The 14,638-nt window shown below is 36.2% G+C and overlaps 1 protein-coding gene across 3 annotated transcripts in view; it reads left to right on the top strand.

Annotated features, from left to right (window-relative positions):
* fnbp1l (formin binding protein 1-like) overlaps window positions 1-14,638 on the top strand; it is a 59,092-nt gene that overhangs the window by 41,032 nt on the left and 3,422 nt on the right. For 2 of the 3 annotated variants that reach the window (XM_056259610.1, XM_056259609.1), the window contains exons 3-13: window positions 2,461-2,511; window positions 4,155-4,302; window positions 4,393-4,455; window positions 6,018-6,122; window positions 6,318-6,446; window positions 7,152-7,298; window positions 11,090-11,293; window positions 11,712-11,864; window positions 13,613-13,722; window positions 14,019-14,151; window positions 14,378-14,472. In XM_056259610.1, the coding sequence (XP_056115585.1) occupies window positions 2,461-2,511; window positions 4,155-4,302; window positions 4,393-4,455; window positions 6,018-6,122; window positions 6,318-6,446; window positions 7,152-7,298; window positions 11,090-11,293; window positions 11,712-11,864; window positions 13,613-13,722; window positions 14,019-14,151; window positions 14,378-14,472 (1,338 nt within the window). The remainder of the gene's footprint in view (window positions 1-2,460; window positions 2,512-4,154; window positions 4,303-4,392; window positions 4,456-6,017; window positions 6,123-6,317; window positions 6,447-7,151; window positions 7,299-11,089; window positions 11,294-11,711; window positions 11,865-13,612; window positions 13,723-14,018; window positions 14,152-14,377; window positions 14,473-14,638) is intronic. The other variant, XM_056259611.1, reaches the window with a different exon arrangement.

Genomic DNA, 14,638 nt, shown 5'->3' with positions numbered 1-14,638 from the left:
TTAACCACGTTTTGCACATTATTATAGTGTTCAACTGGTGTGCAATCTCAGGTGTTTTTATAGTTGGAACAATCCGTTTTATAATAGGGCTTTAATTGTCCTAATGAGCACATCTGCCTTGACCCATGTTAATGATTTTTTTTTTTTTTTTTTTTTTTTTTTTCATCATTCCCTTATGTGGTAAAATTGCTTTTTGCCTTGGGATTCAGCGTGAGGGTGAGAGACACATCGGGTCAAAAATCCCCGCAGGCTACAAGTTGTAAGATTTGATATGAGATCAAACTGAGAATGAGAGACGCTGTGTTTTCGCCAAAGGGACACGCAGTGACTGCAGCTGGGGCCTTCTCTCCTCTCCTCTCCTCACCTCTCCTCTCCTCTCGCGGGATGTCTTGGTCCCTGTGGACGTTTTGCTGTTGCCTGGATACGGTTATAGAGTCGCTCCTCTTCCCCCTCTCAAATCTCATTGTAGGTTCTAGTGTAGTACCACATTCATTCTACCTGACAGGTCCCACAATGCTCTCTGAACCCCCCCTGAGACGCGGTCCGTCACACATGGCAACACCATGACGGTTTTCTCTCTCAAGGGTTTCCGTAGTGAGGGGTGAATGGAGCCAAAGAACATTACCCTTGTTTGATTTTTAATGTCATTTAAAAAAAATTATAATAATCTGTTTCTGCATTATAGATTTCTTTTTTTCTATTTAAAACTATTTTGAATGATTAATTAGTTGATTTATTTATTTGATTATTCTATTAAAAATAGCCAATTCAGATACTGTCCAGTTGTCTCTTTCAAATAATGTTCAAATTGAGTAAATAAAAAAAATAATCTTTTATTATTTTTTATTTTTATTAATTATAAATATTTATTATTTGTTTTGGGTATGTATGGATGTATGTGTGTGTGTGTGTGTATATATCAAAACAAATCATATATTTAGAATTAATATATTTTATAAGTATTTATATATTTATTACAAAATATAAATGCAATCATTCATCAAGGTCAAGGTTACTTTATTGTCCCTGAGGGGCAATTATTTGTATCATTGCATATCATTGCAATTAATTCAATTAATCTGTTAATCTAATAGCCAGATTAACAAAAACTTTTTTTTAATGCAAGATACCATTGTGTACATTTACCGTAATATACATTTATTCATACAATGAGCATGTTTATATGCACACCAATAACTACCAAAAATCTGTTTATTGAAATAACCCAATTTACCGGTTTACATGCAAATCAACAACCTGGAGGTGCAAGTAAACCATGTTTACAAGACTATTGAAAAACAGGTTATTCCCCGGTTGTGTCGTCAAAATGTAAGCATCATGTGTTTCACTGAGAGTATTCTATTTATTATGCAAGTTGTGATTTTAAATAAGCTAAAGCATTACAAAACCCCAGAGTATTTCAACATTTCAGTGGGAAACTTTCACAGACTCATTCCCCTCTCATATTTGAACTGTACTACCTGTCCTTTGGCTGCATGAGATGAGAACACATTTTATATATATTTCTCGGGTCAAGAAAAAGTCTGTTTGCGATATTTCTCCTCCCCGACCTCAAAACACTTACTGGATGTGCTTAAATCTGCTGTATAAGGATGCTTAAATGCAGCTTATTCTTAAGCCGTTCATGACCTTATGCCGTTAAAGGAAAACGGTTTAACGCGTTTACATGTCCACACTCATTATTGGCTTATTAAACATAATCGGTTTAAGAACATGTATGTAAATGCACTCATTGACAAACACCTCTACTATTTATTGTCTGTTAAAAAAGGGTTTTAACATTACACGTTGAAGTGCACATAACATACAGTATGTTTCTTCTCACATCTAAACAAGTAACTCTTTGTCGATTATCAGTTTGATGCTTGTGTTTTTGCTGCATCTGAAAGGATGCTGAGGCACTTTAGTTATGAGTGCACACAACCAATCATAACCAGACTAAAAGAGAAGGGAAGTGAGTTTTTGTTTGATCTGTTTCATGAAGTGGATTTGAGGAAGCTTTAATAAAGGAAGTGCCAAACATCATTAATTCAGCTCGATGGGGGTCTGTGTTGCCTTCCTCCCTGAGCACACTCAACGGACCCCCCACACCATCCCCCATTCCATGCCGGAGCACAGCAGTAGAGCTTCTCTCAAGAGCTCCCACAGAAGATTCGTCTGTGTTCCCTTGAGTTTATATTGCGTGGGACGGGGGGAAAAGGAAGACAGATTAGCATACCATCACTTGTTTTGGCTGTTTACCGTGGCCTACTTTAATTCTCTGATGCATAAAGTAAACACACTAGACAGACTCCTTGTTCTCTTCATGGTTGTGTGGATAACTTTAGTTTTGATGTTAAGGGATATTCTAATCCCCAATGTGTGCTTTTGTGTGATCTATTCAGAACATGAGCAGTTTTTCTCTGAGAGTTCTAAAAAGTTCTTTTTGTTGCCCAACAGGAGTCTGGTTAAGAAATATTGCCCCAAGCGCGCCAAAGAGGATGAGCCCAGGTGAGTTAAATTGCAAACATTTGCTTGCTCCAAAGATTTTTAAGTGGTTATTTTGACAGCTATTTATGTTTTTAATGGCAGCTAACAAAAACATATAATAGCCTGTTACACGTATCTTTAGAATGCTTGATTCTGATTGGTCAGTCCAGGCATTATCTTGGTCAAATATTCAAACTGTTTAATTGATCGTTGTCCAGAGAACAAGACTACTTATTTCCTACTTAGCTAGGCTAGTTTCATGTCTCTCATATCACTCTGCAGTCTCTTTCCTCGACATAGATAGTCAATATCTGTCTAAAACTAATACAAATATTTTTGTTAATTGAATAAAATAAAATATAAATAGTATATGAAAAAACTGGAAATAAATAAAAACTGAACTAAAACTGAAAGACAAAATAAATTAAACCTACATGGTAAAATAGAAAAAAAAACTTAATGATAACTAAACCATGCTAATTCAAATATTAATAAAAAAATATTTTAGTATTGAGTAATACTAAAATAAAATTCACAATCGATATTCTAATACACTCAAACTGTTAATTATTCATTACCGTTGGATCAGAATGAAATCCATTTGTTTCACTACAACTGTACTTTTTATACGTTCTTTCTTTTAGCTCATGGCATTATTTCATTGTACATTTTGGCTGTAGTTGCTCTCCTAACCAGCATGTTTCTACCCTGTTGGCTCTAGATTACGGTTGAAAGCAGAAACGGGGGAGTATACGATGGGTGTCAGCTCGAGTCCCTCCCATATCCCGTAATGAATTCCGTTAGATAGGCATAATTTCTCCCAGCATGTGTTTTTGTCCCAGGACATTCCTCATGTAGTGTACAGACAGCCCGCTGATTAGAACTCAACCCTGGAGGTGGGGGGGACATTTGCTTTGGACAAAAACATCTCCGTCCAGCCCTCGCAATACACACACATCCCTAAAGAGGAGAGACGAACGTTTGTAAAGGGGGATTTTTAATAAAGTGAGCTAGTCATGCCTTACAGGCTGGCCCTTTGTCAACATCAACATACAGATAGACTAGAGACTTCCGGCCCCCAGGGGCCATGGCGGCAACCTGAGGAGAAGCTGTGTGCGACTGCTGATAAACGCAATTCATTTTTAATGAGGGCATTGAATGTCCAAGAAATTGTCCCATATCAGAACGTAAACCTTTAGTTTAAATGCAAGAGGTTCAACAGTTCTAAAAATACATATTAAGGTCTTTTAAAGTGTTCTAATATATCTAAATGTGATGGCAGTGGGTTTTTACACTATCCAGCTACCCTGCTTTGGTCTTTAAAAAAAAAACAAAAAAACAACAACATCAAAAATATCATTTGACTTCTAATGTTTATATTCTTTTTGTCATTTTAACGAATCGAAATAAGCTTGCAAAATTTGATTTGTTTGATGGAACTGGATATTTTTTGCAAATATCAAATTGAAAGATCATTTCGTTTTTATTGCAGTGCTGTAAGAATCATGTCTTTCTAATTTTTTGTCTCTAAAACAAATAAGTAAAAGTCAATCATATTTTGATTTTGCCATGAAAATAGTAATTGATGCTGATATGGAAATAAAAATAAACGAACAAGAGTATATGTAGTAGTATTTTTTTCATTGTATATTGTCCTCCTGCAGGTTCACATCCTGTATTTCATTCTACTCCATACTGAACGAGCTGAATGACTACGCAGGTCAGCGAGAGGTCGTTGCCGAGGAGATGGGGCACAAAGTGTATGGGGAGCTGATGAGGTACTCACAGGACCTGAAGGCAGAGAGGAAACATGTGAGTGCCAAATACATACACCCGAGACACCTGCATGTTCTGCTGCTAAGTTGTATTTAAACATTTGTTTGTTGTGTCTCTGATCAACAGCATCTCCAGGAGGGACGGAAGACACAACAGTATCTAGACCAGTGCTGGAAACACATGGACAATGTAAGTAATGTACTGGTACTGGTTCAAAAAGAAGTCCGTAGTGCTGAGTACAGAACCTGGACTTATGCGCAGTCTGTATGATAGGCTTGTGTGTATGCCCATACATCCTTCTTATTTAGGCATTTTTGTTTAATTTAATGTTTAATGTTTATTTGACTGCTTGATACTACTACAGAGACATCAAAACTTGTTTATGTAATATATCTTTATTTTTTAATGAATTTGTTTTAATTTAATTAGTGACTGTTTACTTTTAATAAATAATTATAATAATTATTTGAAATAATTATAAAAAACAAAAAAAAACAATGCAGTGTTTACATAAATATTTAGAGATCATTTTTTACATTGGTTTATTATTCAATGTCATGTTATTTTTGTTGTACATTGGAAATCGGTAGCAAGAAGCATGAAATTGCACTTGTATGGTATCAACTACAGAAAGTTTGGAATAGCATCTGTTATCAGCTATTGTAGTATTTATACATATTTTCAATTAACTTTGATTTTCTTATTGCCTTTTTCTCAATTTAATTATATGCTTTTTTTGTCATTTTTGTTAGCTGTTTTTTAAATACAATTTTAAAGAAAGTAGAACTTTTCTATTTAGGTAGAATTCATTTTTGTTTTAGTACTAAATTATTTTAGTACTTAAACTTAATATTTTCTTTGTAGTTTTTCATCTAATATTTATATTATATTTTATTTCAGCTTTATTTCAATTAACGGAAGCTATTCTTAATGTGCTTTTCCATTTGACTGCTACTTTTCCATTGTTTTTCAATGTGAGCGCGCACTAGACGGACATCTTTAACCGTGCGCTTTTTTCAATCTACTGATTGAATTCAAGGTACTGTTATCAAACACAGGGAGTTTGGAATAGCATCAGCCCTATTTAAGATTGATTGTGTTTGTACTGCTAGTTGCACAGTTGTGTCTGTGTCTGAGTGCGAGTGACCGATTCACAACCTCTCCTCCAGCTGTGACCTGGGGTCCAGATTTATGCAGATCCAGATGACTGTGTGTGTTTATGTGCAAGTACAAAACAGAAGAAGTGACAAAGACTGTTGGCAGTGCACAAATGGAAACCTTCCTGCGCCACATTCATCTTCTCAAGCTCTTTCTTTCCATTCTCCCTCTCGCTCCAATTCATACCCTGCACTGCATTCCTGCATCCTGTACGTTTCCTGTCTGTCAGTGCGTCTCATAGAGTATTTGTGCAGCTTTTAGGTCGCTGCAGCTTAAGGCCAGCAACAGCTGAATCTGGCGTTGAGAATGACCATGTCGTAATAACATAGGTATTCCTCTTTCTTGCACTGTCACAAAATGAAACACAGATGCTCTGGAAGCTGTACACAAATTTCATTATCGCTCTCAATCTCAGTACTGTTTTGGATGTTTGTTTGTAAGATTATCTGTATTTATGTTGCTACTAGATCAAATCCTGACAGTTTTTATGCAGGAAGGATTGCTAATGCTCACATAGCAATGCAGGAAATGTTTCATACCTGTTTTAACAGCCCAACATCATGTGTGTCTCCTTTTCCGTATGGATTTCACAGAGTAAAAAGAAGTTTGAACGAGAATGCAAAGAGGCAGAAAAATCACAAATGATCTACGACAGGCTAGACAATGACATCAACGCCACAAAGTCAGAGGTGGAAAAGGTAGTTTCTGTGATCCTGATATACTCTACATACATTCTTAATGATTATTGACTGAACTTTGTCCGAACCATTTTGTTAAAACATTGTAAAATAGCTCTTGAATGCAGTTTCTGGCCTAAGACTGGAAGTCGTCCTGAGGCCTGAGCTGTATTCCTGAAGTATTAGTAATACAGATGACCATTCATTCTGTCTTAGGCAAAGTCCCAGCTGTATCTGAGACAACACATGGCGGAGGAGAGCAAGAACGAGTATGCAGCCCAGTTGCAGAACTTTAATGCTGAACAGTGGAAGCATTTCAACGTGGCCATCCCTCAAATATTCAAGGTGATGATGTCCCCGATCTTTAGTTTCTGATATTTTAATTGAAATGTTTTAGTGAGTTCTTGAAGTCTAAAGCTATAAAGATTATACTCGCAGAACAATAAGTAGTGCTAGTGTTTTCGTTTTATTTATATACTATTATAGCATTCTTTAATATTGTGAATTAGCTTTGACTTTCTTATTTTCAGTTTAATTTTATGGGCTTTTTATAATTTTTTTATTAGGTTTTTTAAAAAATAGAATTTTTCTATTTAGCTTGAACTTAGTTTTAGTATTTAAAACTTAAACTTATTTTATTCCAGTTAGTTGCAATTTCAAATTTTCTTTTATAGTTTTTAAGTTTTCATGTAACATTTATATTTTATTTCAGCTTTATTTCAATTAACTAAAACCATTCTTAACGCGCTTTACCATTCGAATGTGCTACTTTTCTATTGTTTTTCTATGTAAAGATTCACTAGACGGACATCTTTACCCGTGCCGTGTGCTTTTTTTCAATCTACTGACCTGCGTCTCGTGTTTTTAACAGCAAAAATGCTTTCTTTGTGAACTCCTCCCTTAATGGTTGTCTTTTTAGTTAACAAATAAAGCACTGTATTAGACTGTATTTGGTTTGTGACCATCCACAGAAAAGATCTAATAAATCAAAACGTCTCTTTGTAGTTTTGTTTATGTAGTTCTGTAACCTCTGTGTACATGTGCTTGTAGAATCTGCAGGACATGGATGAACGGCGGACGGTCAAGCTTGGGGAGACGTACCGGAGTTTTGCCGATGTGGAACGAAGAGTCATTCCCATTGTCTCAAAATGCCTGGAGGGCATGGTGACCGCTGCTAAAAATGTGGATGAGCGTAGGGTAAGTGCTGAAACACTCTTAAGACTTTTAAGAGCCATACAAAAAGGAATTGAGTACTGGTAAAACATCTATAAATTCTATTATGAAATATTAGCAATATATAAAAGTTTGGAATCAGTAAGATGCTTTTTTAAAAAGAAATTAATACTTTTTTCAGCAAAAGTTACCGTAAAGACATAAAAAAAAAAAGTATCATGGTTTTCCAAACATTAAGCAGTACAAGAATGTTTTCAACATTGTTAATAAGAAATGTTTATTGAGCCACAAATCAGCTTATTAGAATGATTTCTTAAGGATCATGTGACACTGAAGACTGGAGTAATGAAAATTCAGCTTTGCAAATGAAATAAATTACATTTTAAAAATAGTAAACAGTTATTTTGTATTGTTATAATATTTCATAATATTACTGATTTTACTGTATTTCAGATCAAATAAATGCAGCCTTGGTGAGAACAAGAGACTTCTTTCAAAAACAAACAAAAAATCTTACTGACTCTAAACTTCTGAACATCTAACGTGCTTTGATTACCAACCTTCATCCCTTGGTTCAAGTAACTTATTACGCTCCATTATGAACTCAAGGTTTACTCAAATGTAAATTACTTCTCCCTGATGTCATTTTGTACCTGTGATCTTGATGATAGCTCCAGTCCACTACACTGATAGAAAGAAGGGAGTATTGGAGACGGCGAGTAGGCGGGAGGAAGTGAGGGAGTGGATGATTGGGAGCATGGGAGGATGAGAGAATCATAAGTTGCTCATTTTCTTAGTGCTGTCGCCAGTGCTGATGCTTATGAAAAGGTTGCGTGTGGCACCGCAACTGCTGATTACATTTTTATCTGACCCATTTAGTCCCCCTCTCTTTCTTTCTTTTTCCTGTCCTGGACTCGTTCAATCTTATGCTCACCAAGGCTGCCTTTATGATCAGTGAAAGCAGGATTATGTGAATTTTTTTTATTACAATTTAAAGGCACACTATATAACTCTTTGGCTTTCAAGCAGTTAAACAAAACTGCATGCGTTTTGCGGTAGAACATTGTTTTGGTTGTGCTACGGCTCTGCGATGATATATTCATATTCAAATGAACATGACCCTTCACATTATATAATGCTTTACAATGAACTCTCTGAACTGTTAGAGAGCTACATATGGCAATTTATCTGTTCAGTAAAATACCTTACTCGCCTGTTGAGTAATAAAACACCATCTCTGTGTTACTTTTGATGTGATGTGACACGCACAGTGACGTATGTACGCAATTTCCCATGAAAATCATCCCGCTGGGCCTAAATTATAAACACTTTCAATTGGCTTACCATAGTGGATCAGGGTAAGAAAGATTGATGATATATTGACTCATTATTTAAATTTTGTTAACTTTGAACAAAATAAGTTTGCCTTTAAAAGCATTTTTAAAATAAATGTTATTCCTGTGATGGCAAGGCTGAATTTTCAGCGTCATTACTCCAGTCTTTGGTGTCACATGATCCTTCAAAAATCATTCTAATATGCTGATTTGGTCCTCAAGAAACATTTATTATTAATATAAATGTTTAACAGTTGTACCGTTTAATATTTTTTGTCGCATAGAACCGCATATATTTTGAAATAGAAATCTTTTGTAACAGTGTAAAAGTTGTCATTTTTGATACATTTTAGTACATCTTTGCTGAAAGGAAAAACTTACTGACCCAAACTTTGAACAAAATGTATATAGAACTTCCAAGAAAGGCTTTAACTTGGAGTCAAACCGTTCTTAGCTAAAAGTAATACCTTGGAGCTTTTTATATAAATAATATAAATAACTTTTGGTGTAGCCTAAGCCTTCTTATATACTGATACTTCCGGCCTCCCACTATCCATTTTTCAGCAAGTTTTCCATCGTAACTTTCATTTTCGAGAGAATCTCTATTATTCATGAACAACTATATGTGCAGCCTCAAGTGGGTGCGAATCAATTAAGTTAATGGTCCTACCGACTTTCTGACCAGATCTAGTTGCTCATGTTGAACATATAACAATCTGTACATATAACAACTATTTACAACTCCTAGCTAGGTTAGGATACCCCTCCAGATCTCTTAAATAATTTAGGATTGAAGACCAACTGATTTATGCACAACTCTTTCTTTATTCTTGGAACAATTCTGCGTTTACGTTTTGACAAATTACTGTAATTTTCGAGCTGTTCATATCCTCAGACTCAGAAATGACTAGTTTCTTTGGTAACACCCATAACACCATGCCACTCTTGTTTTTCCTATTTTTCCTTGCTTCCCTGACTCCAATGGTCGGTACTTGACCTGCCCAATGACGAACCATTCGGGTCTGATTATGACCTGATTCTGTTTACGGTTTTATTTATGGGCTTGCTTGCGTTGTTTTGGGATTTCCTAATGCCTTCTGCTCGAATTCTGAGGTCAAGAGAGCCTCATAGAGGCTGTTAAACGGGTGACATGAAGCCAGAGCTCTTTTGTAATGCTACCACACCCTGGTCAAACAGTCATCCCAGACCAGCTAACCATCTTTCCTTGCGCCTACTTTCACAGTTTACCAACACTATAGTACTCACTGGTTCTTCATATATATATATATATATATATATATATATATATATATATATATATTTTGTTACTTCATAGTCTTTTTTTTTTTTTTTTATATGCGATGTTGCGGGTTTTTTTCCTCTATAGAATATTACTGCTACAGGTATGGACTGGTAACCAGAAGGTTGCTGGTTCAGTCCCTGAAAAGAACAAACCATGAGCTTACACCATTATGCTCACGTTACTGTTTCTATGGTTAGCTAAGTAACTGAGTTGAGAATTGATGTTCAAGAGGGCAAATAAATAAAGATTTTAGTAGTAGTCGAGAAAAAGATATGTTATGTTGGTGACAGAGTTCAAGGAAATGTGTTTCTTTCTTTAAATGAAATGTACTTTGCCAATCAAAAGTTTGGGGCTTGTAAGATATTTATGTTTCTGAAAGACGTATCTTATGGTCCCCGAGGCTACATAGAGTCATCTTCATTTATATAGCGCTTTTAACAATGAATTGTTTCAAAGCAGCTTTACAGAGATAAACATATAATTTAAGGTAACAGATTGTTTTGGCGTTATAGCGGTTCTTGAATAAAGTTACTTCCAGCTAAAGTTAACTTTGATTGATTCACCTCCGTCGAAATGATCAGACTTTAAACGCGAACCTTTGATTAACGCAGACGGCGTTCACATGCTCATTCAGAATTCTATAGTTATGTGCTTTTTAAAATATGTGCGCAGGTTTGTAATTCATACAACCCAGCCTAAACAAACTACTTTCTTGCCTATAAATTTTGATACAGAATTTTGTTTTATTTTATCACTTCGGGGTACGCGAATTTAGATTCTAAATTGTATATATTTATTCTTGCTGTATTTTCAGCATCATTACTCCAGTCTTCATTATCACATGATCCTTCAGAATAATTTTTATATGCTGATTTGGTTCCCAAAAAACATTTATTATTATTATCAATGTTGAAAACGGTTCTACTGCTTGATATATATATTTGTGGAAACATTTTGTGATAATTTTTTCAGGATTCTTTAATGAATAGAAAGATCAAAAGAACACAATTTATTTAAATTAGAAATCTTTTGTTACTTTATAAATGTCTTTACTGTCACTTCTGATCAATTGAATGCATCCTTGCGGAATAAAAGTATTAATTTCTGTGTATTATACTTGCACTTGGCTCTAAATAAAGCATATCAAGCATGCTAAGCACATTGTTGTTGTCTCACAGGATTCTGGGATTGTAGTGGAGTCGTTCAAGTCGGGGTTTGAACCCCCGGTTGATTTCCCTTTTGAGGACTTCAGTCAGAACATCCAGCGAACAGGATCAGATAGCACCATTGGGACCCCCAAAACAGAGGGAGGCAAACCGGACCCCAAACACGCGATTAGCAGGACCAAAAACAAACTCTGGCTTTTTGGGAAGAAACCCAAGGTATTTTCATTATTCAGCAACTTCTGTTCTATTGTAAAGCTCATTTGCTAAGAATAGGTGATAAATTAAAAGCCCACATGACCGTCAGGCGCTCTGCTTTGGCTTGTGTGAACAGTAAAGGATTATATGGCTAGGTAAAACTTTAACTTCTGCTTTCAGACCTATGCTGTCAGTACCTACAAAAACTTCCTGACCTTGTTGTCTTTTTTAAGAACATGACTTCACATTTTGTCCTTCCCTTGAAAGCAGTTCTTGTTTTTAAAAACCCTTCATTGTAATGAAAGTTAGCACTTGCTTATAAAGCTACATTTAACAAGCTAGACTTCATTCATTCAGCCATCTAACTAGGGTTCATAGATATGCGTGTTCGTTTGTTTGTGTTTGGTCATTAGTTCACCTTAAATCTTTGTTGTCCCAGCTTCCCCCATCCAACCCTCCTCCTTCCCGCCCAAGTATTCCCTCTGGCCATATCCAGCCTCCTAAATTCACAAAAGAGCGAAAGGCTAACCATCTATCTGAAGTGAGAAATGCAAAATCTAAGATTCCATCCTTCCGAACTGTGAAAAGAGGGGTAAGAGTCGGCCTGGTGTGTGTGGGTTTGCTGTGATTATGACATTAGCGCTTGCCGCTTGCGCTTGGGCCGGTTTCTCTCACCCAAGGTTTAGCTAATTCCTGCACACGAGGAAACAGCGAAATACGATTGTTTTGAGTGAAGGAATAAGGCTTTATCTGGGTCCAAAGAGCTGTGCCCATCATTTGTTTAAAGTTTGATTTGTTGCGTAAAGCAGTAGCACACGGTGGTGGAAGTGTCGGGTGGGTGATTTTTTTTCTTTTTCTTTTCTTCTTTTTTTCTTCTTGCTTTATTTTTAAAAGCTCATGCAAGTTAGCATAATACTTAATACAGATCAGTAGCTCTTTTCTGTAAACCTGTTCACACTGACATTGATGTTACAAGTTGCTTTGTGTGAAACTAAGCCTTTTTTACATTGAGATGATTGCTGTTGCTCATTTCTCTTATTGAAAATTGATGACTTGTAAATAATGACTTGAACTCTGTAAATCGCTGTCATTGTGAACACGCCGTAAAACAGACACGAGAAGGGAAACACTGGGAATACATTTACAAATATTAGGGGGTTTTCATCTGAATATACACGAGTATAGTCTGGGAGATTTATGGTTTCGAAAACTCTCCTTTGAAGATCTTTTAAATCCTTAACAAAGCTTTTCGGATAAATACCAAACTGCTTTTGTTTACCAAAAATGTTTAACATCCAGCTGTAAATCTCTTTGTAGAAAGATGCCCATCAAAGTCATTTCAATTATCTCCAAAGAGTACAAGTCCCTCCTTTTGTAACAACGATGACCACTCACATCCAGTTTGATGAGGACGCAAGGAGATTTTTGCCAAGGTTTAACATTTGTGAACGTCTTTTTAACTATCCGGATACAACTATTCTGAAATCTCACAAGCGTCATCTTTGTTTCCTTAACATTTTCTTGGCCTGGTACATCATTGTGCAACAAACCAACTGAATGTTTGCAAATTTATCAAGTTACTATAGATCCATATTGGATTGCTGTCATAAATGATCTTTTGTGGTGGCAACTCTAACACTGCCGACTGCCATAATAATGGATTACCTTTTCCTAGTAGTTCACAATAACTGATTCGAAAACCAAATGCCACTATATTACCTGTTCTTCTTTTAGCTTCTACTTGATAACCTAGCTTGAATGGAAATGTTGAAAACAAAGATGAGGTTGTGGTTTCAGGCTGGTTCAGGTTTTTAACCAGACTTCCAAAATGTCTCTTTTGTGGTATTAACAATGTTAGACTAACATGAACTGCGCTGGAACTGCAGTAGGTCAGACCTCGATTTATCCTGATGGTGCCGTTCTGTGTGAACCTGACTAAAATCATCAGTCAAAATGCATTCGATTGACTGATGTTGATGAGCGATTTGTTGTCTTTGTTTCTTTTTGAAATGGCGTGACCTAACCTTAACCTCTCAGTGGTCTTTAAAGCTGGTAAGTGATGTGTGTTTTGGACTGCTGTAGTATAGATATGAAGTTTGAAAATAGACTTGAGTGTTTAGTTCTAGGATGCTTTGAAACCCCCTCCTTCCTCATGCTGTACAGCTTAAAGATGTCTTTCTTATAGTGTGGCTAAATGTTTATAAACTTTCAGATGAATTGCAAAATTGGAATGTATGCAAACTAACAGGCCCATTAAGCTCTAGGAAGGACATCTCTCTCTAGAGCGACTGTATACCTTGCGCACTGCAACTGTGTCTGGAATAACCTACATTTGTACAGGCGCCAACACTAGAGGATCTCAGCCATCTTCCCCCTGAACAGAGACGCAAAAAACTTCAACAGAGGATCGATGAGCTAAACAAAGAACTACAGAAAGAAATGGACCAAAGGTAGATTATAAAGCATGCTGCTCACTTTCTTTTTCCTAATTTCTTCACATGAGCAGAAAGACCAGAATTTTATTACATACTAAAAACCATCTAATGCTGGAAAATTGTTTTAATTTAGCATAATAATATTCATTTATTTTAATGCATTTGAATTTTATTTATTTATTTAATAGCTATTATTGATTTTTTTTTTTCTCTGTTGGTTTGTATCGATGCATGATAACAGCTTAAACTATTTAAAACCTATTCAATAGCTAGAGAATAATATCTCAAAAACATAATTGTCCTTGTCACAGAGATGCTCTTAACAAAATGAAAGACGTCTATGAGAAGAATCCTCAGATGGGAGATCCTGGAAGTCTCCAGCCCAAGATTTCAGAGACCATATGCAACATGGAGAAACTCCGCTCTGAGATCCATAAAAATGAGGTAACCTTCCCAGAGGAATGACTTATTGTTGCAGTCTTATAAGGAAGCACAGCCTCCGGGAATGTACATCTGGATAAATTTGAGATGAAACCGCTGAGCAGCTCTGTGTGCCACCGCCATCTAGTGGAGGAATGGACATAATGCGGATGCTGCATCACATGAAATGATTGAAAATGACTCTTTATTTGGACATGAATCACTCTTCACCTGTCTTTCTTCATCTCAGAGTTGGCTGGCAGAGGTTGAAGGGAAGCATGGGTCCCGTGGTGAGCGGCGGCCCAGTGCGGATGTGAACCACCACACGCCCCACGGCAGAGAGAGGTCTGGATTTCCTGATTACATTATCTGCATTCTCAATATAGACATACTATAATGTGTATATCCTGTATACAGTCATCCCTTTAAAGAGTGCCTGAACCGTTTGTAAACCCACTCGTGGAAGAGTTATTGAGCTGTTCTTTCTATTCTACATATATCATAATATCCC

The sequence above is a fragment of the Rhinichthys klamathensis genome, unplaced genomic scaffold, assembly GCF_029890125.1.
Source record: "Rhinichthys klamathensis goyatoka isolate OS25496 unplaced genomic scaffold, OSU_Roscu_1.1 h1tg000169l_1, whole genome shotgun sequence".
NCBI lineage: Eukaryota > Metazoa > Chordata > Actinopteri > Cypriniformes > Leuciscidae > Rhinichthys > Rhinichthys klamathensis.
The sequence above is the reverse complement of the archived record's forward strand: the minus strand, read 5'-3'. Positions and strand labels throughout refer to the sequence as shown.